The 27,320-nt window shown below is 37.1% G+C and overlaps 2 protein-coding genes and 1 pseudogene across 2 annotated transcripts; 2 read left to right on the forward strand and 1 right to left on the reverse strand.

Moving 5' to 3' along the window:
- The first annotated feature begins 1,505 nt into the window (after positions 1–1,505).
- On the forward strand, positions 1,506–27,320 carry LOC107672596 (protein HIRA-like). The gene is made up of 29 exons (XM_016465853.1): positions 1,506–1,592; positions 1,718–1,876; positions 2,081–2,254; positions 2,921–3,050; positions 3,135–3,149; positions 16,853–16,915; positions 17,070–17,180; positions 17,479–17,569; positions 18,051–18,145; positions 18,244–18,339; positions 18,537–18,697; positions 18,862–19,029; positions 19,217–19,330; positions 20,223–20,293; positions 20,403–20,508; positions 20,967–21,182; positions 21,774–21,859; positions 21,952–22,128; positions 22,210–22,377; positions 22,462–22,666; positions 23,529–23,627; positions 23,905–24,053; positions 24,147–24,308; positions 24,514–24,572; positions 25,225–25,330; positions 25,464–25,586; positions 25,828–25,991; positions 26,173–26,261; positions 26,387–27,320. Exons 1-29 carry the CDS (start codon positions 1,506–1,508, stop codon positions 26,501–26,503), a joined length of 3,561 nt encoding a protein of 1,186 aa, XP_016321339.1. The 3' UTR covers positions 26,504–27,320.
- On the forward strand, positions 2,972–9,205 carry LOC107672610 (activating signal cointegrator 1 complex subunit 2-like; annotated as a pseudogene).
- LOC107672611 (RING finger protein 215-like) lies at positions 9,995–15,519 on the reverse strand. The gene is made up of 10 exons (XM_016465873.1): positions 15,190–15,519; positions 14,174–14,320; positions 14,022–14,093; positions 13,825–13,910; positions 13,681–13,735; positions 13,483–13,587; positions 11,979–12,095; positions 11,169–11,318; positions 10,964–11,066; positions 9,995–10,807 (listed from the first exon to the last, which is right to left on the reverse strand). Exons 1-10 carry the CDS (start codon positions 15,391–15,393, stop codon positions 10,794–10,796), a joined length of 1,053 nt encoding a protein of 350 aa, XP_016321359.1. The 5' UTR covers positions 15,394–15,519; the 3' UTR covers positions 9,995–10,793.

Genomic DNA, 27,320 nt, shown 5'->3' on the forward strand with positions numbered 1-27,320 from the left:
TCTTCCAAAAGAGGACGATATCCGCTTCGTCATGCCTAGAGCTGATCCTTGCTGGTCGCTGAGGAAATACAACAGTATGTGAGGCGTAATATTTCCGTCTCACGCTTGAAGTATTCGGCCAATCACAACGCACTGGATAGCTGGCCAATCACAGCACACCTCGCTTTTTCAGACCGATGAGCTTTGTAAAAATCGACGCATTTCAAAAAGGCAGGGCATAGAGGAGAAACAATAATGTACAGTATGTGGAAAATAATGTGTTTTTTTTTTTACTTTAAACCGCATAAACACATTTCATTACACCAAATATACAAAATAATGTTCTTTTTAGCAGCATCATATGACCCCTTTAATCTCTAAAAACTTTATTGAGGTTGTTTGATATGAACGGTATTATAAAGTGAAAACTAATGCTTCTTTTTTGTCGCAGTACTTATCCTGACTATTTTCAAAGTTTGCTTCTTCAACATTCAACAATGCAAATGTAGGCTATTCCTTGTCTGTAGTTTAGCTGCCTGTTTGGCATTGTAAATTTACAGTGCTCTTTCATGCTAATAATACATAACTAAATTGGGAAATGTAACGTTAGTTAGTTAGAACGCGATCGCAAAATCACGTTCAGGGGACATCGTTTTGTAACACTGCAACAGCTTTCTTTAAAAACATGACCTAATTAGTACATCAAACATCACTTACATGATTAGTTCTAGATTTAGAAATTAATCAATAAAAATGTGACGACATTGTAAGTTCTATGGAGTTTATAAATCTCCATGTATTCACTGGTTAAACGTCGACCAACAGCGATATAAGAACGATTTTTATTTTAAGGACTTTTATTTTGAAATGACGTCTGATCGAGCACACCGGATATCCACGCAGATAGATGTGACGCTTTGAGCTGGAGCTGTTGAACATCTGTTGAAAGATTCAGTGGAGAGGTGACATTTTTATCACTTGATTTTTCAATAAACATGATTTTTTATTCCGTGTTGTTAAGATGAACAATGTCATTTGCCATTTAAAGGCAAGAAAGCTAACTTTTTTCTTAGTTTCCACTTCATTGTGGTTTTCTGCCTCATATTTAGTAACAGTCAACAAAATTGTGCTTTTTTTTTTATTGATGTCTGTCTTTTACTAAAATCATTTGCAGATGATGAAAACTGTTGTTGTTCGTCGTGTTGTGTTTAATAAAGATGTTGAGCTCACTGAAACAGGCAGCATTAGCCAGGTCGCTAATACTGTATCTTACAGATAGACAGCAGCATATGTAACGAGCCTAAAATTTATTACAGAATACAGGCCCTCATAGACAGTGAATCTGTCAATCAAAATAGTAACAACTACGACTAAGCATAAACCAGAACTAATAACATCTCTCAAACCACCATTTAATTATGGTTTACACAATGCAGACAAATAAAATGATTAAATATGTCTCATTAGTTGTTATTTCCATTGGCCATCTTCCTCAGGGCAAGTCTGTGCCTACCTGGGCAGGTGAAATGGCGTGTGCAAAAGTGCCTTTAGATGAACTGCATGTGACTGAGCCCTTTGGACCACAAGGCAAAGAACGCACCCTACCAGCACTGGTGAGTGAATATTTCACTTTGTCTTTTTCCTGCATAATTAACTAGAGTACATCTGAACCATCACTATAGTTCAGTACTTCTATGAGCTACATGAATGATGATGCCACCTTAATGTCTCCCATCAGCACCCTGACCGTAAAGAAGAGAGGCGTTTCTTAACCTATAAACCCCCACCTGAGGATGGCACACCTGTGCTGGTGGAGGAGTTTCTGGAGCATGCTCAGTTCATCTCAGAGGATCTGGAGTGGCTGCTGGCTTTACCTCATGACAAGTTCTGGTGTCAGGTTAGACTCTCTAAAATACAAAAGTTGTTTATGGAGATTTGAGTAAAATGAAGTTATACTTCTCTTGATGAAGAAAATAAATCTGCTAGTAATGAAGATACAGTACAACAAAATAATAATGTTGTTTTTCGACCATTACATTATATAATATGACATGCGGCCAGGCAGTTGTCATTGTTTCTTTTTTATTCTTTCTCCATTTAGGTGGTATTTGATGAGTCATTACAGAGGTGTTTGGACTCTTATTTGAGACACGCTCCGCGTGGTTTGGACCCGTCTGGTCTCTCGTCCAGTCCAGCTGTAGCTGACATGCAGAGGAACATTCATCGCTTTGTGTTCATGGTCTTCCTCAGGATGGTTACGCACAAAGAGTCTAAGGTAAACATACACTCCTGAACGCCCATAAACTCTTTTTTTAAATAAATTATATTGTTTAACTAACTATATTATTTTTTAAAGATTTATAATCATTGTACAGTGTGGGTTTGGACAGGCTATAAGTCCTACAGTAGATACTGTTCAAACGTTTAGGGTCAGTAAGATGTTTTTGAAGGAAGTCTCTTATACTCACCAAGACTTAAAATATATGAATAGATTTTAAAATGTTATTTATTCCTTTGATGGCAAAGCTGAATTTTCAGCAGCCTTCAGTGTCAAATCATCCTTCAGGAATAATTCTAATATGCTGATTAGTGCCCAAGTAACATTGAAAACAGTTGTGCTGGTTAATATTTTTGTTGAAACCATGATACATCTTTAGGATTTTTTGATAAATAAAAAAAAGTTTAAGAGAACAGCTTTTATTTCAAATATAAATCTTCTGTAACATTATAAAAAAATCTTTACTGTCACTTTTGATCAATTTAATGCATCCTTGCTGAATGAAAGCATTCATTCTTTCCAAAGAAAACTATTACTGACCCCAAACTTTTTATAATTACTATAAATGTAAGCTGGTGGTTTTGTATGAAATGACATTAAATTCATATGATTGCAATATATTTGGTATTCAGTGGGATTCAAAATCATTAGTTTTTTCCTCAGGAGAACTTCATAACCCCTGTAGTGTTTGCAGAGATTATTTACAACAACTATCTATTTGACATTCCCAAAATTCTGGATCTGTGTGTGCTGTTTGGGAAAGGAAATTCCCAACTGCTACATAAAATGATCGGTACACAAAATCTTATAGTATTATAGTACATATATATAATTCACAAAAAATACATAAATACCTCATGAACCCATCTGATTTTTTAAATCACTCACAATGGTTTCCATATTTAAAACTAAAATTGCATACTTTTCACTTTTTCCAGAGAACATTTTTACTCAACAGCCCAGTTATTATGGAGACCTAAATGAGACTACCTTCAATCATCCAGGTAGTTATTGTTATCATGAGATGTTTCTAAATGTGTTGATTCATCAAATTGTGCCGAACTTCCAGAAAATCTGTGTGTGTGTGTGTGTGTGTACATTCTAGGTGTTTGATATGATATTACAGAAGTGTGGTATTCAGTCAGAGGACACAGGAAACGGTCAACCCCTCAAACTGAATGCAAACAAATGCCTAACTGCCATGGCCATGCCAGAGGAGGTAACCAAAATGAAACTTTCTTAACCATTTTTACAAATACAGAGACACATACTTTAAATCACACAGTGTCCTAAAAGGCAGAAATAATATGCTTATATTTATATATGTATTATGTCTCATAGGAGCTAGAAGACTTGGTTTTGTACATGTGTGATACTTGCACTACTATCCACTCTTTCCTGGACACCTTCCCTGAGGCTTGTTCTACCTTCAAACAACAGGTGTTTCTTAACAGGTGACCAATACAGTACACCCACACCATCCAAACTATGATTCACACAGTGTCCTCAAGGGCAGAATTTCATACCTGATATTCCTGATACAAAAACAATGAATGATGCATCTCTTAATGTAGATTATCGTCATTCTATGAAATGGCAGTTCCAGACCTGGAGAAAGCAGTGAAGAAGAGAAATTTCAATAAAAGGTTAGAATGGCAAACTTGATTGACGTGTTCTCTTACACTCAACACATTTTTTCGTGATAGATGCACTAGATGCAATCTGTCTCAGTTTACAGGAGGACATGTGGAGACGAATATCTCATTCAAGAAAGAAAATGGTAGAGAGTGTTCACCTGTTGCTCCAACACACGTTTACAGCCCATTCTGGAGGGGTGAGGAAAAAATACATGCTTTTAAACCACATTAAATAAGCAAAGATGGGATCGTATATCAGATATCTTTGATCTTAAGTTTCATCGATTTTCACAGCTCTGAAAACATGGTATCCTACATAGAAGATCTTCTACAGAACTTCACAGCTTTCCTTCAAGAGAAAAGGTAAATCATGCAGAAATGTCTCTGCAAGGTCATGGTTGTATATGTAATCTATCACAGCCAATGACTAAATTGCATTCTCCTTGCACTGTTTGTCTCTTTATCTCTCAGATTCCTGGCAGATTATGATGAACAGTTCCCTATAGCGGATGACATCAGTCTCCTTCAGCAGGCCTTCCCTCATTTGTATCTTTTACTGTGGTCCAGTGGAACACTATATGATGATTTCGAAAGGAATAAAAGGGAAAGCATTCTGCCATCTTTCAAGCTTCTATAAGAGAAGATGACCTCAATGATTCAAGAAATAACCTGTCCTAATTTCTAATTGTTTTCCTACACATATACTATATACTACACTAATACATAATTAGTGGTGCACTGATACCAATACTGGTGCTCATTTCCTCTAATAACAATATCCGATACCTACCATGCATGCACAAAGTTCATTTCATTAACGTTGTCATGCAAAGAAACACCGGCAGCAGAACATTATGCTGTCAATCATTGCCAATTTAGGCTGTTGTGCAAGTAGAGAACCGCAAAGCACATTCTGCCTTTATCTTTAAAATCTTGCCTTGTCACAGAGAATCAGAATAATGCCTCTTTTCTAAATTTTTAAGCTCCTCTCTATGATTTTCTGCTATTCTCCTTGATCTGTCCACTCAGAGACGACACCAGGACGTCTTACCTGTTGCAGGGTGTAGAGTCCTCTTGGGAGTGTGTGGGGAAAAAGAGAAGCTTCCCCTCTTCAGCCAATCACAGCGCAGGAGCCAAGAGCAAGACTGGCAGAGATTTAGCAGTTTCCCAGAAGGAAGGAGCAGGAGTGTTGGAAGACAGAGAGGAGTTGAGAGGAGCGGAAGCTATGACTGACATATCCCGTAAGGGTGACAACGTGAGTTCATTAGCTGCTAAAAATATCTACAAAAGTGTTACAAATGTGTTTTTATCACCCTCTGGTAAAATTAAGGTTTATTTTTATCTTACCCTCTTATTTTTGGGGCCTGTAGGGGGCAGTGTGCACATTGAATGCTGGAGAACTGGAGTCTCTGCTGTCCCATATCCGTGACCTGTTTCCGGACTTGGGAGAGGGATTCATACTGGCATGTTTGGAGGAGTACGGCTACATTTCTGAACTTGTCATCAACAACATTCTGGAAGATAAACTGTCTCCTTCTCTTGACAAACTGGACAGGGCAATGGCAAGGTGAAGTCCAACTGAAGTGACTTGCTAGCTAGGATTTATGGTTCAGTTCAGGTCCACTTCATTGTTGCTTACTGACTAATGTTTCCTTGTAGGCCTGTGAAGAATGAGCTTCCATCAGTTTTGAGCACCAGATCAAACGTGTTTGACGATGACGAGTTTGACATGTTCAAGCGTGACCGACTAGACATGAGTCGCGTTTGGAAAGGCCGGAGGTGATCGCAAGTTAAAATTCCACTTAAAAAGCATTACCCTATCCTGCCCTGCAGTACATTACTCTAATTTTAGTCTGATTAGTCAAACAAGCTGCTAAATATTCATGCTAATCCACTTGGTCAAAAGAAAATAGTCTTTGACAAGTACAGCGTAAACTGACATCAGAGAACCACATGAAAATGGGCTTATGAAATATTCAGCTGAAGCTGTAAAAGATGGTTTGTGTCAGCTAGAAATGAATATCTCTGCGTATTTCAGAGGGGGAGAGTGTGTGTGCCACGCTCAATGACAAGCAGCACATAGAAGAGCAGAGAGCGAGATATCAAGCCTACCAGACAGTGGTGGATAAGATTCCCATAGCGAATGACCCCTCTGGAGATCGTGATAATGCTTTCGGGATGGATGATTATGATGATGAATATGATGACACGTATGATACCAACCAAATAGGAGCCAATGATTTAGATGAAGAGGATGAACTATTGAACCGCAGGTATGAGCTGTGACAAATGTACATAAACTTGCATCTCCCTCCAATGTGGCTGATCAGTATGGGTTTTCAAAGACCATTTTGTTTAATTTTTTTACATCTTTGAATGGGGGAACGGGAAATGCATTGCAAATATTTAATTTATATTAGGGCTGTTCTATTAATCAAAATAAAACCAAAATCGCAATATGGCTTATCGGTTTTCCCTCAAAAAAAGGGAAAATGAAAATGAAGAATATAGTCATAAATATTAGTATTTTTTATAGTAATAATAATGATTATTATTGCAATCATATTGATATATACGTCTAAGCTAACATTTAAGTATTTTTCCTTTAGGCCGTTTACTACCCCACAAGTTCTCAGAACAGGCAAACAGGCTCAGGAGAATGACGAAGACAAGGATGAGGAGGAAGAGGACAAGGTTTGAATGAATCACTTTCTCTTTTTTGTTTTAAATGAATTTTGGTCCCTTACGCAGGTCTTTTGTTTTGTTATAGATCACATGGCGCTTTCAGTACCTGCCCTTTTTCTTTTTCTCTTTCCCTGTTAATAGAAATTAGACGGATTTGAAACAAATCACAATTTCAGGTTCTCCGATTATGCACATTTCTGTTTATTTACGATGCTCTTGTGTTATTTTGATCAGAATGAGGCTGTGAAAAATGATCACTTCATCCAGGACCCAGCAGTCCTCAGAGAGAGAGCCGAGGCCAGGAGAGCTGCTATGCAAAGCAGGAAAGGGTAAATTTGAGAACACCATGACTGGAATATAGGGATGTAACGATGCACCCCGAAACAGTTAAAAATCAATTAAAACATGTGTTGATTCAAGTTGGTAGAGATGCTAAATGAATCGCGATACAGTTTGTGGCAGGGGTTTATATGAATGTATCTCTGAGGGGAACTGACTGTTTTCAGAAAAATTTAGATGGTATTTTCTTTTCAGCTAAAGTCAGACCATTCTGTTTTTGTTTCATGTTTTGAAATTATACAATCTAATTTAAATCAAAAGCTGCTCATGCTGCATGTATGTATCTTTGTTGGGATTGTGATTAAAATGCAGTGGTTGCCTCTAATTTTAAGTAGCTACAGCTATATCAGCTTGTAATAGAGCAAATAAACATCTTGTTCATGTACTTATATGAAGAGATTTATTTTATTTATATTATTCATTTGATTTAGGATTTGTTTTAAAATTTCAATTTAGTTTTAACATAAAATATATTTCAATTTCACAAGGAAATATGCAGCATTTTGTCTGAGAAATAATAAAAAGACACTTTCTCATTTATAATTTGCCTTAAATCTTATCATGAAACCAGTATGGTGAATCGTATCGCTTTGTGAGTTGAGTGAATCGTTACATACCTACTGGAATATAGTTACACTGCACATGTACACTGGTTATTATCTAACTAACCTAAAAACATTTATCAGTCAGTCATTAATTGATTTGACTTGGTTTTTCCTGATAGCTACAGACCACCACCAGCAAGTAATGTGGTAGGTGGGCCAAAGGGACGGGGCCAGACACAGGAGATCATTTTGGACCGTCGCAGAAAAGAAGCGAATAAGAACAGAGGAGCCAATCACAATCGCAGAATGATGGCTGACAGGAAGAGGAACAAGGGCATGATCCCTTCCTAAGACTTTTACATTAACAACAGCACAATGCACATTCTTTGAGAGCTAAAAGCAGAAATAGCACCTGAAGTTTAATGTAGCTCCTCACTTATACAAGTTCGATATGCATTGAAATGACACTCTGGTCTATTACGTAGACCTATTATTCTTTCAGATTGAAAATTCTTTTTTTTTTTTTTCCTGAAGTTTGAATCAACGGGCTGAGTTTGAAGTGCTTAGTAAAATGCACAGGGATGTGTTTCTATAAGGGATCAAGATAATCTTTATTATTAATTTTTTTAAATGTTCTCTTTGCTAGTGATAGTCAACATAATGTGACAAGAAAACTTGTAAGGCAAAGGAGTCATGTCTTTTGCCCTGTAACACATGAGTTTATTGAACAGAGAAGAGGTACAAACAGTTATTGCACGAAGTAAAATTCAATAAATAAATAAAGGAACATCAGGTTTGAGAATGTAGCATCTAAAATAAATCTGAGAACGAATTCTACAAAGGATGTGGTACATTACCCTACTGAAGCAAAAATGCAGCTCATAAGATCCTGTTCCAGTTCACTAAAGGTTTAGAAAGCAATTAAGACTTAACCTCAGAGCAGTCTTTTGAGAAATCTCCCCATTTGAGGTTGCACAGACTGGATACACAGTCTGATTTCAACAAGAGTCATATTGTGCCAAAGGCTGTAAGCATTCGTCATTCTAGAAAAGAGAGAGGTCATTTTTTTCACATAGACTTTGAACAGGCAATGTTCTCTTGCTATGTGGAGTAATGTATTTCTACTTACTAAGAAATTCAAAGCATTTTTGTAATAAAAAGCATATTTAAGAATGCTTTTGAAATAAAACAAATAAAACATGAATAAATACTGTTCTTAAGACTGTGTCTATATATTGTTCCTCTTTGTGTGAGTGTTTACTGTAATTTGACGTAATGGTTGTCTACCTGTCTGGCAGATGCCCTCCTGAGAAAGCATGGAGTCAAGACAGCTCATGTATCATGACTGAAGCATGATAGCTAGGGTCGGGGAAATTCCTCAGATTTGGCATAAGTGTATATTGAAATGAGATGCTTTGATTGGCTGCTGTTAAGTACATTTACATGCACCGTTAAAATCAAGCTACAGCAGGGTTTTGCATAGATGAGCTACAGTCTTCATCTATCCGTTCTAATAATCCAACCATACGTAACTGAAAATTAAAAGGGGAACATAACTTTTGGAGGGATGTCGAGGCCTAGTGTAGCTGAGCTACAAATCGCTTTTTCATTATAAGATCTCTAACGTTTTTTGAAAGAAGTCTCATGCTCATCAGGGCTGCAATTATCTGATAAAAAAACAATAAAACTAATATCGTGGAAAACGAATTACCATGTTTAAAAATAACTTATCTATTTTAATATTTTTTTTTCATGTGATGTCTATGATGGCTGAATTTTCAGTAGCCATTACTCCAGTGTTGCGTGGTCCTTCAGAAATCAATTTTGAAAACATTTGTGCTGCTTAAAATGTAAACTGTGACACATTTTTTGAGGATTCTTTTATGAATAGAAAGTTTTAAAAGGCAGTATTTATATGAAATAGAAACCTTTTGGAACCTTCTGAATGTTTTTACTGTTTTTGATCAATATACTGCATCTTTGCTGAATAAAAGTATTAATTTCTTATTGAAAAACTTTTGAATGGTAGTGTAGTTTCATTAGTCCAACTACGCAAAAACCTGACTGGCATGATTTCAGACGAAAGCATTTACATGACATTTCAAAAAGACAATTCAAAACTAAAATGAAAAGAAACTGAACTTCTAAAATGCATGTAAATGTACTCATAGTCCCTGTAAATGATCTTTAAAAGCGACAATAATAGTAAAAGTCGCTCTCTGTGCAGCAAGAAGGCACAGGGCATCCTTGCAGCTCTTTGTATGGAGATTTAGCCGTCAAAGCCAAACAACGGCAAACTTACAATGGCACTACACTACGGAGCCCCAAACTTAACATGCAGGGGGAAAAAATAAGATATTGTAGGCATTAACTTAAGATAATTTTATCACATGTTTAAGGTAATTATTAGGTAAATTCTGAATGTTTAGGTAAATTGTGGCCACGTTGTACTAATTTGTTCCCTTATTTTTGCTTAGTTGAATCATGGCCACAGTTTAACTAAAATGAAAGACCAAATTAGTATAACATAGCCACAATTTAAATCAAACAAGAGAATAAATTAATAAATCATGGACACAATATTTTTTTTTCTGCATGTCATGTGGGGCTCCATACCACACAACCATTCCAAAAACAAACATAATGATAATGTTTCTGCTTAAAGGTCTTGCCAGAAGCATTTTGTATGTTCTCAAAAGATGTCAAGATCACATCTTCAAGGTTAGGACCTACACCAGCCAAGAACAGCATCTTTTTTTTGGTGAAACGGCCAGGTTGGGCATCAGCCCTGGTCTCATATTAGAGGAAAATGTTGAGTTATATTCTACTGACAGATTTCTTATGCAGTGCTTGAATACTATTTCTTATAGTTTCTTAAAGGACTTTATCCTAACTTCATGCCTACCCTTGTTCAAACAAAAATTTGAGACTTTTAGGTGTATGATTCTTCCTTAATTTGAAGAGATCTGAAATATTACTTTTGTTTTTTGCTGTGTATATGACTTCACAATCCGTGTATCTGTGAATTGTTGAGCCGGTTCAGCAAACGTAACTGAAGTAGTCAACTGTGTGCAAATGAATTGATCCCATGTAGAAGGACCTACCTTCAAAAAAACTTCTCAAGTGGTTTGACCCAAGATCAGGAACTAGTCCAGAATCTTGGAGTCAAGAACACAAGGTTTATAGTCTTTGGAGAGGTCAAATATCATTACCATGGAGGTATTCTGACCTTACAGTACAGAGGAGGGGTTTAGTTGCCATGAAAAGTCTGAATCGGAAGAGTCTATCCAATTCCACAAATTCCTAGTCCAGAATCCTTCTTGGTCCAGCTCAATAAAAATTACCTGGGAGGAACAGAACAAGAGCAGGAAGAGTTCAGTTTAAATTAGTTAACTAATGGTGATGCTGGCCAAGTTTTGATTGACATTGTGCATGGAGCAAAAATATGTAGATGAGTAAGTGACAATATTGACAAATGACAGTATTTCTGTCTTTCTCACCAAGCACGCTACGTTTGCAGAGAGGACAGGTCTGCTGGAGGAGTAGCCAGGGATCCACGCAATCTCTATGGAATTCATGGAGGCACGGTAACACCCTCAAACACTAAAACACACCCAAAAAGAGCAGTGATTAAACTGTCGTTCTTTATGAAAGAATAATAACTCTACCGAGCAAAAGCATAAGAATGTGCTGAGGATCTGTCACCTGGTTGTTGTTGTACTGCTCCAGACAAACTGCACAACTGTCTGTCTCCACCGGTTGAGTTTGTGTTGGGTCACATCTCACTTTGGGTTGCCGGTATATCCTCGTCTTCAGTGCTGATAATCTCCTTAAAATGTCTTGCTTTAGGTCTGACTGTAAGACAAAGCTTATTTCAAATTGTATTTACATTATAAACTGTGTACAGTGTATAGACTACCACTCAAAAGTTTGGGGTCAGTAAGAGCTTGTGTCTTCTGCTCACCAAGACTGCATTTATTTGATCAAAAATACAGTAAAAACAGTATTATTGTGAAATATTATTACAATTTAAAATAACTTTTTTCTTTCTATTTTAATATATTTAAAGTGTAATTTATTAGTGTGCTGGGAAAGTAGACTTTTCAGCAGCCATTACTCCAGTTTTCAGTGCCACATAATGCTTCAGAAATCATTGTAATATGCTGATTTGGTCACTGTGAAAACAGTTGTGCTGCTGTAATATTTTTGTAGAAACTGATAAAAAAATGTTCAGGATTATTTGATGAACAGAAAATTCAAATCTAGAACATTTTTGTAACATTATACATGCCTTTAATGCCACTTTTGAATTTAGTGCATCCTTCTTGAATAAAACTTTAATTTCTTCTGGAAAAAAAACCCAAACCTTTTGAACGGTAGTGTATGTTTTTGACGGGATCTCCTTCCAGTCTTCAGTTAACATGGCTACTTTCTTCAATTAGTCACATTAGTGTCATGAACTTTTTCAAAATGTTTCCAACTTCAGACTGAATCTGTCACAAAAGCAGTGTTCACCTCCAAATCATCATTAAACTGGTTGTCCTGGTACTGCCAGCGTGCATTAACTATGACCCCTGTGGAGAGGACCAGGGCCACCAGAACAACAGTGTTCCAGAGCTGCTGAAGATATTTCTGGACAGATGAACAAAAATGAAGTTAAAAAGAAGAGAAATTCTCCTTGCTGTCTAATGAAACTCCTCTTTAATTACTAAACAAGTGACATGAAGTATTAAAGGAATAGTTCACCCAGCAATGAAAATTCTGTCATTATTCACTCACCCTCATGTCCTTCCAAACTTGGTTTTCATTTTTGGGTGAACTATCCCTTTAAGAAACATACAGTGCCTTGCGAAAGTATTCATACCCCTTCATTTTTTTTCACATTTTGTTATGTTGCTGCCTTATGTTAAACTGCTTTAAATTACTTTTTTTCCACATCAATCTACACTCCATACACCATACTGACAAAGCAAAAACAGAATTGTCACAACTTCGTAAATGTATTGAAAAAAATAAAAAAACTGAAATAAGTACATTGCATAAGTACTCGTACCCTTAACTAAATATTTAGCTGAAGCACCTTTACAGTCTCAAGTATTTTTGTTAGATGCGACAAGCTTTTCTCATCATCATTTGGCAATTATCCACCATTCTTCTCCTCACCTTTTCACCTCTCAAGCTCTATGTCTACACTGAAGAGAGGATTGAGTCTTGCCACACCTCCATAAAGCCCAGATCGGTGGAGTGTTGCAGTGATATTTGTCCTTCTCTAGATTTCTCCCATCTCCACATATGATCATGGAGCTCAACTAGAATGACCATCAGCTTCTTGTTCACCACTCTAACCAAAGCCCTTCTCCATCAATTGCTCAGTTTGGCCAGGAGGCCAGCTCTAGAAAGAGTCCTGGTTGTTTCAAACTTCTTCCATTAAGGATAACAGGGACTACATGCTTCTGTGACCCTTCAATGAAGCAGAATTTTTTTCTGAACTCCTCCCCAGATGTGTGGCTTGACACAATCCTGTCTCTGAGCTCTACAGGCAGTTCTTTTAACCTCAGGGCTTCGTTTTTGCTCTGATATGCATTATCAGCTGTTAGACCTTTAATTAAGACGTGTGTGCCTTTCCAAATTATACCCATTCAATTGAATTTGCCACAGGTTAACTTCACTTGAAGTGTAGTTACATCTACAAGCAATATGAATGCTCCTGAGCGAAATTTCAACTGTCCCAGATAAGGGTATGAGTACTTATGCAATGGAATAATTTAAGTTTTTTATTTTTAATAAATTTACAAAGATGTTAAAACCCAGTTTTTTGCTTTACCATTATGGTGTATGGAGTGTAGATTGATATGGAAAAAAAGTTATTTAAAGCATTTTAACATAAGGCAGCAACATAACAAAATGTGAAAAAAATGATGCACTGTAAGATGATTACACGACAGTACTGAAATATTTTAGACTGTAAGGCTATGACAGTAACCCTGGATGATATGATATGTCTTCATAACACTCATACCTGGACCTGAGAGTTGGTCTCCCCAGTGCAGATGACCCCTTGCCATTCCCCATACAACCCTCCTCTTGAACGGCCACAGCTGGACCACAGGGTCAAGGTGACACCCTTTGACACAACATTTAGAAATACCACACTTCCACACTAATGAACAAGCGTGAAACTATGCTACATAGAAATGTATTATCAGTAAAATCTTACCAGACTGTCCTGTAGAAAAGACTTGTAAGTGATTTTTGCCGTTGCATGAAGGCCCCTAATTGAATAAAAGTAGAAAAAGACACATTCCTAAAGTATATTCTGTTTATTCAGAAGAAAATCGGTAATTTCTTGACTGTGGATTACCTGAGGAGTGCTCCGATGAGCTTAGTGACATTTTCTGATGTCTGAATGATAATGATTGGCTTTGAGAGGACCTGAGAGAGATCCATCTATAGAGGAAGAACAGTTTTCTTTTCTTTTTTTTTTAAATTCTTATACATATCTAATAACCATTATGAAATCAACTGAAGGTTTATGGAACAGAACAGCAAAGCTCTCACCTCTCGGACAGTTTTCTGGTTTAAAGCCAGTATAATCAAAGCAGATGCACCCAAAACAAGAGCACGCTTCATCTGTGGAGGACAGAGCTGTCGGTTTGATCAGTACTTCCTAATCATCATGTTTTAGTCTTCACAATGACAATTTTGAATACCTTATTGACCACAGAGGCAGCAAACGACTCCTGGTTGCTGTTACTGGAAACTGTGCCTTCCTCCATCTGGACAGGTACCACTCCAATCCAGGGGTTCAGATCCTTTCCATCACTGCTTTCACTGTTGGTTTTAATAGCGTCTTTTATCTGCAGAGAGAAAAAAAGAAGCATGACACTGATGCTTAAGACATCTGACAAATGTGTCCCACAACTTTATGTAATATTAGTTTTTAAAATATCAATTTTTCCACTTCAATCAAAAATAGATGATGATCACTAGAATGTTCTTTCATTTCATTTCATTTTCTCTCATTTTGATTTAAAAACGTTTTATAGTTTATACATTTTTATATAATTTTAAGCAGTTGTGCTCAAATTGTTTTACTTTATTCATAGAAATGAATGATATATATATATATATATATATATTATATACACACACATATGAATGAATGCTATATATCTTTATATGAAGTCTATATTATTTAATATTTTTGGGGTATACTGGTAATATATTGGTTATTGGCATAGATGAGCTTTATGTTTAATTTAAGTATTTTTATATTTAATGTACCACTGCTGACACAGCACAAGATATGTTAAAAATGATAAAAGTGAATATACTTTTATATAAAATTTTAGCAGATTATTCAAATAAAAGCAGCTATGCTATAATAAGTTAACACTATATAGTCAATATTTATATAATATTTAAAATGTAAACATTTATAATATTACATATTTTTTGTATCACAGTGCTGTCACAGTCAACACATGAGAAAATTGTTAAAATGCAAATATATTGAATAAAACACCGATTATTTTACAGCCAGAGCAAAAAAAAACAAAAAAAAAACACAATGAAAAACAATGAAATTAGTTAAAAAAAAAATGACATTTCGTTTCCTTTAGTTTTATATTATTAAGCAGTTAAACAGCCAGAGCAAGAAACAGACATTCAGAACAAAAAATGTCTTGCAATATCAAGTATCTGTTTGCATGCATTGATCACTTACTAATATGAGGTCTCCTTTGAGATCATGTTTGTTTTTGCTGTGGTTTTCCATAGGGTCGTTCTCCAGACTCCCCTGGACCACCTCGCCCTGTAAAACATGCTGATGGTCTTCCAGAAACGCCTCTACAAATGCCACCTGTTCGCTGGACGCCAGCGGGCAAAGCCACAACGAGCACAGCACAGAAAGACAAGCTAATGCGCCCATGGCTCCCTGTCAGCTGATCTTATAAATCATAGACTGAAAGTTTGAGCCATACTGCACAGGACAGTCTCTGTTCTGTCACCTCCTCCTGATGTCAACAACAAACTGAGTGAGTTCTTCTTCTGCGGCTCGCTTTTTCCTGCCTGCGCTTGCGAAAGTGAAACTAACTAGAATGGCAACTGTCTGTTCCAGCTGGTGGTAAATGCACTCATGTCCTCTAGGGGGCTCCGTGTGGTCAAATCATTCATTATGACACATCACGCTCCGCCCTCTTCGGGTTTTACAGGTTTGTATCCGCATTTCCTTGTAGTTCGATTTCTATATACATCCGTTATGAAAAGATGTGCGCTCGCCACCCAGTGGGAAGCTGTAAAATAGTTTTATAAAGCATTACTTCTTTTTTTTTAAGCTTTATTTTGCGCTTTTCCACTCAAAATATGTTTTTAAAAGGTTTCTGTAATCTAACCATTACTCAGTTCTGTACGTGCGTATTTGACATGGCAATTAATTTTACTGTCCTTAATGAAAATTTGAATCCTTGTTTATAATTTCGCAAACGTTTTCCTCTATAAACAAAAAGTAATGTTTTATTTTTTTATAAGAATTTCGAATAAAATATGCTAAATCTGTGAACTGCAGATGTCAAAACGGAACAATGGGGATAGATAGATAGATAGATAGAAAGAACCTGGGTCTATTAAAAAAAGCCAGCTTTCAATTTTGTCACCAGTTATAGCATCTTGCTATTATGTTATTTCATACCAATACCATAACTATGCTACATGTCCAAAACGTGCTAATATCGTGGTTCGTTATTGTTATTGACCTCAGCCTTACTGTGGTATACTTCTGAAATTATGTAATGTAGCGCTGCTATTATTTAGTCGCTTTTGTATGTGATTTCCTCATTTGTAAATCGCTTTGGATTACGTTTCTGCCAAGTGAATTAATGTAAATAAGGAACACACAAGTTGATTCTTTGTTTCCAAGGGAACTTCGAAGAAGACGGCGAACTTCCGGCGTGACTTCAGTTGCTGCTCTTACGATCGGATACTCTTCTGCACGTTTTAGCGCGATAAGAATCATAGTAACCGGCTGTTTTTTTACATTTTTTTTTAGCTTGGCTGGTTTTTAAGAAGCCACCCATGAATATATGATGTGCACACCACCCATTTTGAAGTTGCAAAAGACAGGCAGACCTCTGACATGGGTCGATGAGCCAATTGTGTTATTTAAGAGATGATCTGGCAATAATTAACAGGTTAAATTGAACTTGTGACTTGTCTTTATGTATGCTATATGCTAATGTGGCCTTATTTGCATTTCATTTAACCTGCTTTGGAATCGTGCATTTTATGTATTGTATACATTTGTTGTTTGCTATTATTGCATATGTTTTTTGACAATGTTAGAGATGTGTTTTCAAACTGTATTTGTGTTATAAGTGTGTTTTTGTTTTCAGGTAAACCAATATTCTCAGTTGATATCCATCCTGATGGAACTAAGTTTGCTACAGGTGGCCAAGGTGACCATCTAAACCCTCTAACATCTGTCATTCTTTTGCTGACTCTAGTTTAGCTTTCAGATGAAGCTTAGTTTGTAGAAGGTAGTTTTATTTCCATCCTAATTTAGTGACAAATGTGTCGTTGGGAGCTAAAATTTTCAATGTTGATTGACAGGTGAGGACTCTGGGAAAGTGGTCATTTGGAATATGGCCCCGGTTCTTCGAGAGGAGGATGAGAAGAATGAGAATATTCCCAAATTGCTTTGTCAGATGGACAATCACTTAGGTGTTACTTGATATATTTTTTTTATCTCTATATTCAAGATTAAAATATATGAATAAAGACAAATGTTGTGGATTATTGTTCTCTCAAGACTCGATTTTGTTGCATTTATACCACATATTTTGCTCCCAACAATCAAAAGAACAATTCAGAGATGGTGTCTAGATTATGTTTTGTCACTTAAATGTATTTTAAACTCCTTTGGATGTGAGCTGCACTGACAGAATGGGAGACGGAATGTGTGACACTGATGAATATTCAGCATCTAATTAAATGTTTTATGTAACTTTGTACATTTCAGCATGTGTGAATTGCGTGCGCTGGTCAAATAATGGCTTATACCTGGCGTCAGGAGGAGACGACAAACTGGTCATGGTGTGGAAGAGAGCTGCGTGAGTAAAACTGACCCGCTCTGTGTATCGCTGTCTTTTCATTTCTCCCTTCACACACACACGATGAATGGGTTATTTAAAAAAAAAAACGAGATGTTTATAAGTTAAACACAAACATGTCGAAATGATTTAGTAAAACAAACATTTAGTTTTGTCACACATTTAAAACTTTTTTTGTTGTTTTTTAACTATAACTTTTTTTAAATGCTATTATAATAATATTAATATTTTAATATATTTGAATATTAAAGTTTAAAAATAAGGATGTGATGCAAAAAATAAATTTTTAAATCCATATACCAGTTGACAGAATGACCTAGATGCCACTTGTGCAAATGCACTGCTTATTACCGTACTTTCTCCCCTACACAGATTGTTGTCTTTTTTTTGTTTATAAGACACAAACCGATACCACTCATGCATCCACAGATTCCACTCACAGGCCTTTGAGGCATTATGTGGTGTTTCTTTTGTTGTGCAGTTTCATAGGTCCAAGCACAATGTTTGGGTCCAGCAGTAAACTGGCTAATGTGGAACAGTGGAGATGTGTCATGATTCTGAGGAACCACACGGGAGGTGAGGGGGGAAAACGCTGCTCATGTAGATGCTGGATATTGTCTTCAATTTTGGCATTGTGTGAAGCACATGTGGTGTTCTCTATAAATCTGATTCAGATGTAATGGATGTCGCCTGGTCACCTCATGATGTCTGGCTCGCTTCCTGCAGTGTGGATAACACCATCGTTATATGGAACGCTCGAAAATTTCCAGGTGAAATGTCAGTTTAGATTTGAGAAAAAGTCTAGCATCATTTTTTCTTTTTTCATATGCCACTTGGTTTAATATATTGCAGTGGTATTAAGTTTGGCTTAAATGCAAGGTTTGGCTTCTATATCAATATATTCAGTTCTGAATCAAAGCTTTGTCTACTGCATTTTTGAATTTGCTTTTGTATGTGTATGCCACAGAGATTGTGATGACTTTAAAGGGACACACAGGGCTGGTAAAAGGCCTGACGTGGGACCCAGTTGGAAAGTACATCGCCTCCCAGGCAGATGACCATAGCCTGAAGGTCTGGAGGACCATGGACTGGCAGATGGAGACAAACATCACCAAACCTTTCAGTGAAGTAAGACTTCAGACTTCAAGCTGCACACCAGAAATGCTAGTTTGGGATTGTATTTACTTTTTTGTTAGTCTTATTTTCATTTTGTTTATTTTTTTCTTCTTTAAATTGTTTACTTGCGTGACCCTGTATTCTCTCTTTTTTCCTTCTCTCGTGCTTTGATTCAGTGTGGCGGCACCACACACGTCCTGAGGCTGAGCTGGTCTCCAGATGGTCAGTACCTGGTTTCAGCTCATGCCATGAATAATTCTGGGCCCACAGCTCAGATCATCGAACGCGATGGCTGGAAAACCAACATGGACTTTGTGGGTCATCGAAAAGCTGTTACTGTGGTGGTTAGTGTCGTTTTCAAATCTGTAATATTCCACAGAAAAGCATGCATTGAAATCTCCATCGTAGTTTGTACTGTAGTGTTTTCCTTTTGTTTCGATGACATCATGATTTTTAAAATTGGCTGAGCACTAGAAGTTGATTCTTGTCTCTTATCGAGTGGTTTATGAGTTCCTCTCCATCTCTTTGCAGAAGTTCAATCCTAAGATCTTTAAGAAGAAACAGAAGAACGGCAGTACTCCCAAACCCAGCTGCCCATACTGCTGCTGTGCTGTGGGCAGTAAGGACCGCTCACTCTCTGTATGGGTATGAGACTTCTCAATATCACCCCTTGGTTTGGCCCCACTACCAAAAAAAAAAAAACTTTCATAAAGGCATATTTCTATAGATCATAGTTCCTACGATCATGGGAAAACCTGGAAATTCTGAATTAAATTAAAAGTAAATTATAAATTTGTGCAAAATCAAGGGAAACTAATAAAATCTTAAAATGTACTATTTAAAATAACTGTTTTCTATTGTAACATATATTTTAAAATGTAATTTATTCCTGTGATGCAAAGCTGAATTTTAAGCAATTATTACTCCATTCTTCGTGTCACATGCTCCTTCAGAAATCATTGTAAAATGCTGATTTGTTGTTCAAAAAACATTACTTATTATTAACGTTGAAAACTGTTTTTATGGAAACCCTGATTTTTTCTCATGGTTCGGTTGATGAATAGAACTTTCAAAGGAACAGCATTTATTTGAAACAGAAATCTTTTGTAACAAAATAAAAGTATTATTTTCATTCAAAACAATCTTACTGACCAAACTTTTGAATGGTAGTATAAACAATTTTGTGGTTATGCTTTGCTTAAAAATATTGTTTAATGTTCAATGTAAAACAGACAGGATGAAGCAATAAATCACATCTCAGCCATGTTAATGAGTTTTTGTCCTAACCAGCTGCAACCATGATAATACATTTTGTCAGTCCCGTTACGCTGGACTCTGGGCTCCCACAGTGAAGCCTTATTGGTCCAAGGCTCCACAAAGCTGTTTAAGAACCAAATATGTTCTGATATGTTCTCATTCTCTTGTATTTCTCTTTCAATGAGGACAAAAAAATGTCACATTCATGCAGTGTAAGGGCGTGATTTCTGAATGTTAAGATGACGCACCTTGAATCAGTTGTCCTGTTCTTGTTTTTCAGCTCACCTCACTTAAGCGCCCACTGGTAGTCATCCATGACCTCTTTGATAAGTCCATTATGGATATTACATGGTAAGAAAACAGCTTTTCTGTTTTCCAAACTCTGTAAAGCATCATAGACACTCTAGTGGGGTAAAAACTTACATGCATGAGAGTATTGTGAACGGGTCGTATCTCTCAGGACACTCAATGGGCTGGGACTCCTGGTGTGCTCCATGGATGGAACTGTGGCTTTCTTGGATTTCTCGCAGGACGAACTGGGAGATCCCTTGAATGAAGAGGAAAAGGTGGAGAAAATATACACACACCAGTCAATATTAAGGCAAAAATAACTTTTCAGTTATATAATTGAAAGATCTCAGCAGTGTTTATCTGGCAGACAAAAAGTGGAATCTCACTTAAGTTGCACACATTTAGTTATTTATTTATTTAATTAATTAATGATATGTGAATTGTTTCTTTAAACCATTTGTTGAAATATGCAAATTCGTTCAAATTTTCCAGTCCTACTTAAAGAGATACACAGGACATTCCAGTGTTTGCTATTTGCCTTTGCTTGCTTGATGCAGCATTTAAAAACATAGCTTGTTACAGGAAAAGCCACACTGTTTAAAAACAGCTGAGCTACTGTCACGCTTCTAAAGAATGTAAATGGCTTAAAGCTTTGCTACTTTTAGTTAGTTACTCAGCACACACAAACTAACAAGGTGGCGAGAAAATAAGATTTCTGTGTATATTTGTGTAGAATGCTATTCATCAGAACATCTATGGAAAGAGTCTGGCCATTACTATGGAATCCCACCTTTCCAGCACTATTATCGAGAACCCAGAAATGCTCAAGTATCAGCAGGAACGGCAGGGGAACCAGAACCCCAATGGAGCCCAGGGAAGCAGTCATGAGAACCAGACGGCCAAACTCACCAATGTGCTCAACGGAGAGTCCCTGGAGGACATCAGGAAGGTCAGAGGAAAGAATATGTAACGATACACACAGCAGTCTTTTTTAAGTGGTTAATATGGTAAATAATGATTGGCTCCTCGTATTTCCACCTCCAGCCATGGCTGGCTTGCAAGTTTACAAAGTATAGTTTCCTGCTCTGTCAAATATTTAAAATCCATGTCTAGCATAATTTGTTTCCAAATGCTAATTGGTTTGACACTTAGGTATCTAAATAAATGAAATTCATATATTTTATGTGTGACTTAAGAGTCCAAAAGTGTCCAAGTACTTTTTGGGACTAAAAGACATTGCCGGATCATACTGCCCAGCCCTAATACACATAATGAGTGGTTATGTAAAATTGTAATAGTTTACATACATATTACATGCAAATACATAATGTGTGGGTGACATTTAAATAATTTGCATACACTTTACAAGCACATCTGCCTGTCTCTCAGTCTCTGTATGAATCTGTATATTTATGTATCATTTAATACCAAGATGGTCATAGCATAGTAGTTTAGAGAGCACTTAACACTTTTGTCCCAAAAAATATGTTTGCAGGACTGCAGTTGTTAACAAATGGCACTTTCTTTTTTTTTTGGGCAGAACCTCTTAAAGAAGCAGGTGGAGACCAGAACTGCAGATGGGAGGAGAAGAATCACACCTCTCTGCATCGCACAGCTCGACACGGGGTAACGAACACGCACAACAACACGTCTAAAATTATCACTCACCTATACCACAGCATACATTCAGTGGCTGAATGTCTCTTACTTTTACCCAGGGACTTCTCACCAGCGTTGTTCAACAGCGTCCCAATCTTGCCGGGGTCGTCTACATCGACTCAGCTCACCCCTCAGATCTCTTCGGATTCCAGTACAGCCAACTCACTTGGCTTGCGACCCTCCCATGACCCCACCACCACCTCTCCCAACAAAACTGCAGAAGAGAACAAGGACAGGTAAGTTTACATGTATGTAATGTCCCATTTCCCCTCTCTCTCAACCAATACTTTGTAAAAATCTAATTTCTCTCTTTTTAGTGGACCTGCAGCTGTAAATTCGATCGGTATGAAATCGAATCTGCTGTTGACATCTGCCTCCAAGATCGAGCCCATGAAAGCACTGGATTCGCGATTTACTGAAAGGTCAAAGGCCACGCCAGGGGTCACTAGTGTACCCCTCACTATAGGCATCACCCCACTTGACAGGTAATAAAATCTACATGATAACTGCCTGGTGTCTCTTCTAAACTGAACTTAAAAACAAACTGAAGTTTTGTGGTTCTATCTCAGGGTAAAAGACAGCAGCTCTGTGAAGGAGCCGAAAGGAAAAGATGAAACCAGCAGCGATAGTGAGGACAAGGGCATGGTGAAATCGCTATCTATGGCCAAGAGGAAGGGAGAGATGGAGGGAGCAGAGGTGGTAGAAAAGAGGAAGAAGGGAAGGCCAAGAAAAGATGCCAAAATGATGATGCCCATATCACAGCCCTTCCCACAGGTGACATTTCTTCTTTCGAGACAACAGTTTCAACGTCGACTGATCAGGCCTGTTCAGATCTGTGAAAACGGTGTAACTGCTAAAGCACAGCTGCTAAAAATATTTGAAGTATATAAAGAAACCATTTTTACATATAATTTATGAATATGAATATTCATAAATAAATATTTATGTATATACAGCATTTTCATACATATTGCATAGTACCAGTCAACAGTTTGGGTTTGATAAGACTCACCAAGGCTGCATTTGTGTATCAGAAAATAAACCGTAACTGTGAAATATTATTACAATTTTAAATAACTTTTTTCTATTTTAATATTTTAAAAACGTAATTCATTTTGGTGATGCTAAGTTGAATTACTCCAGTCTTCAGTGTCACTTGATCTTTCAGAAATCAATGCTGACTTGATGCTCATGAAACATTTATTATTGTCAATGTTGAAAACAGTTGTGCTGCTTAATATTTCTGTGGAAACTGATTTTTTTCCTTTAATAAAATAATAAAACAATATTTATTTGAAATATAAATCTATTTACTGCCACTTTTGAGCAATTTAATACATCCTTGCTGAATAAAAGAAATCTTACTGACACTTAAACTTGTGAAGAGTACTATATGAATGTATGTTTATTTTTATACAACTTTTTTATATTATATATCAAATATATAAGAAAAATGGACACTAGTTGACTATGACCTCTATACTATAATCTCTATAGCTTTCATTATCTTTCCATTACCTTAATGACCATGGCACATAAGAAACCCTGAGAGTCCTTCATTAGAACCCATGTGATGTCAGTGCGCATCAAAGACGAAGTTTGTTGACTGACTTTTGACTGGTCTTTTCTCTTGTAGACTCCAGTCTCAGCGGAAAAGGAGCCGTCTCGATTAACAACACCTGTAGCGGTGTTAAAACTTCCTACCCCATCCATACAGAAGTCATTTAGCACTCAGGTATGACTCAAAAACTGTCTACACCCAAGAAATCAGTCCTGTGCATGCAATGAACGCTCTCGGCAGATCATAATGTGTAATCAGCAAGCTCAAGTACTATAAAAGTGTTAAATGTAATGTAATTCAAACATAGACTCAATACCATTTCTGCATGAAAAACCAGCCTGGTTAATGACCCTGCTATTAGAGAACTTAAATCAGCTTATAATAAAAACATGGACTAAAATCCACAAAACGGTCATTTTGATTTCATGGGCTTTTTAACCTGCGTGTTTAGGTGAGTACAGACGCCATCACGTATCTGGAGGTGGAGAACGAGGTCTCTGTGGTGTCTGGAGCTCGTCTCAGTCAGCTCAAATGGAGCAGAGAGGGGCGAGAGTGGGACATGCTGCTGACCAGTCGCATCATCATAGCAACCGGGAGCAGGTGAGCACACAACGCGTGTTAAAACACACTGGTTTATGCCTGATTTTGACAAATGTAAAATCAAGGTACTAATAGTAACTTATTTTTTCATAGCGATGTTGTTGCTGTAGCATGCGAGGACCGCACACTCTCCGTCTTCACTACATGTGGACGGAGACTGATTCCATCCATCATTCTGTCCGCCCCCATGTCAGCACTTCATTGCTCGGGACACTTTGTCATGGCGCTGATGGCATCAGCCACGCTGTCTGTCTGGTACTGACCCTTCCTCTATGTTTCTCAATAGAAAAGTCCAGACAAGTCATTTGTTGACTGATGCTAAAAACGTGGCCGTATTTATAACAGGAGTCAGGTTGATTTGTGCCTTTTTTTTTTTAAAGGCCAGTGATTATTTACATAAATTCTGAAAGATCTAGATCTGACATGATGTTAAATGGCTGGTATTGTCTCTTTTCTGCAGGGATGTTCAGAAACAGACAGCTTTGGTCAAAAATGAATCTCTGAATCCAATCTTATCAGGTGGGATTTTGTTTTCTTTCTTTAATAAATTGAGATCTTCTTTCTTTTTATAGTTTTATGTTGACCTTATTAATTGACTCTTCGTTAAACACCACCCATCTTGAGTTCTACTGTTCATAAAGTTCTAAAATTGATTGGATGTTATTCCATGGGCTGAAAAAATATTTCTTTTAAACGTCCCATTCTTCATAGAATCCTGAAAAAATTGATCACGGTTTCCACAACAATTGTTTTCAACACTGATAATAAGAAACGTTTCTTAAGCAGAAAATCAGCATACTAGAATGATTTCTGAAGTATCATGTGACACTGAAGACCACCAAAAGAATATTGACTGCTGAAAATTCAGCTTTGCCATCACAGGAATAAATTACTATTTAAAGTGTATTCAAATAGAAAACAGTTATTATAAATTGTGGTGATATTTTGCCATTTTTTATCAAATAAACACAGCTTTGGTGAGCATAAGAGACTTTTCAAAAACATTTCAAAATCTTACTGAACCAAAACTTTTCAATGGTACACAAAACTGCTGAATTACATGAGAAGAGCAGAAGTTTGTCTGACAAAATGATGGGCAGCACTAATTAGACAAATGAACTATCATAAATCAGTTGAAATATAATAATACCTTATCTCTTTCTCACTCCAGGCACAGACGCTACAGTAAGTCAGTCTTTTTTGACTCAGCAAGGTGTACCTGTGGTTTCGCTGTCAAATGGCAAAACCTACTGTTTCAACTCATCACTGGAGACCTGGTGAGTGATACACAAACCATGTGTTAATTGAAGTTTTAACATCTAACAACCAGAAACTGTCCAAATAATTTTCAGGGCCACTATGATTGTTCTGCCTCTGATATTTTGTGTCCTTTCTCTACACCTCTAATAGGAATTTGATCGCAGATAAGCAGGACTCTCTTGTACAGTGTGCAGACTTCCGCAATTGCTTGACCTCTCAGGATGCTCTGGGCTCCATGGGGCCACTGGCTCTCACACAGAGCCGTAATCTAAGGTAACAGACTTTGCTAATGCTGCTTTCAGATTCATGATCACTATAATTAGTTTTAATACTAATTTTATGAGAAAAGGGACAAGTCCACACTACAGTTCTAATGATAACAACATAGTAGAACAATATTGTCGGAATTACTAATTTTAAAGAGCTTGAACATTGAAAAGGATAGCCCATTATCTTTATAGTTATCGTTCTTGGGGTGAACAGGCCTTAACCGTCTCGCTTCTGTCTCTCTCAGTGCGGGGCGGTTGGCATCTCGCTTTTCATCGACTCCTCACCACTTGCAGCAGGGAATGACTCTGGCCTTCTTGGAGAACCAGCTCTCCTCCGCCCTCATCCTCCTCTCAGCAAGCGAGTACAGACACTGGCTTCTCATCTACGCACGTTTCCTCGTAAACGAGGGTGAGTGAGAAGGTGGTCAGCTGGTAAAAAGAGTCAAGAGGGTCTATTAGAAATAAAGCAATAGTTCACCGAAAACTATAAATTTGCTGAAAATGTATTCACCCTCAGGCCATCATAGATAAAGATGTGTTTGTTTCGTAATCGGAACAGATTTACAATAACTCTGTGTGTATCTGTGAAGGTTATGAGCAGAGGTTAAGGGAACTATGTCAGGATTTACTGGGACCAGTTCACAAATCCAGTAGCAGCTCCTGGGAGCCGACAGTCCTGGTATGAATTTTTCTGGAACTTAATTACAGATTTGTTATTGGTATAGTTGTTGCATTTACTGATAAAACCAAAGCGTCATTCAAAATCATTTTCAAAGATTGCACTGTCTTCTGTGTCCATTTCAGGGACTGAGAAAGAGGGATCTGTTGACAGAGGTGATGCCTGTGATTGGTCAGAACTTGCGGTTCCAGAGACTCTTCACTGAGTACCAGGATCAGCTCGAATTGCTGCGCTTGAAATAGCACTTCACCTTTGACTTCCTGATGTTTCACCCCTGACCCCTTCCTGGCCTGTACATGTGCTAACAGTCTGCCTTAGCTTTACTGACAGCACTATCTTAAACACAGACATGGACACTAATTCAAATGGGCAAAAATAATGTTGATTTTTTAGAATTAATTTGATAAATACATTAATGAATTATGATGTTAACACATTTTGGGATAATTTTGATCAAGCACAAAGTGTGCATGGCAGTCATCTTGAAACTGGACAACTAAAAGTTGCTATAAGTGGTGATCCAACTCTCCCTGCCTCCTTTCTTTTTGTCTTTCTCCTTCAGTTCTTATTTGTACAGCCACTTGTCATTTATTTGTAAATGTTTGTAAAAGGCAATTTCTTTTTTTTCCCTCCATTTTCTATAAAATAAAGAAAATGGTAAACCTTCAATTAAAAAAGGAATAATCAATTTACCAATTCTAAAATCTGTTGCTCCTTTCTCTCTGGTATGTCGTATGGTGATTTATTTGCTGGTGCTACAAACACATCGGCACTTTTGTTGGTCCTTATGTAGTACTACCTTGTTTTGGGCAGGTGGTGGTAGTAGAGATCTGATTTTTTCGACGGTCCAAAATTACCACTCCCTAACAGGCAAGAAAAGAAAAGCATTGTTTGTAAACTTTTTCTAGGAACTGCAACATGGTTCAAGTCGATAGAAATGTAATCTGAATCCTGATGTTATAAGTGTGATGTGTGATTGAAAACAAAGATGTACATGACTTTTCAAAGGTTTGGGGTCCGTAAGATTTTATAATGTTGAAAGAAGTCTGGAAGTCAGAA

The sequence above is a fragment of the Sinocyclocheilus anshuiensis genome, unplaced genomic scaffold (assembly GCF_001515605.1).
Source record: "Sinocyclocheilus anshuiensis isolate Anshui unplaced genomic scaffold, SAMN03320099.WGS_v1.1 scaffold100, whole genome shotgun sequence".
Lineage (NCBI taxonomy): Eukaryota > Metazoa > Chordata > Actinopteri > Cypriniformes > Cyprinidae > Sinocyclocheilus > Sinocyclocheilus anshuiensis.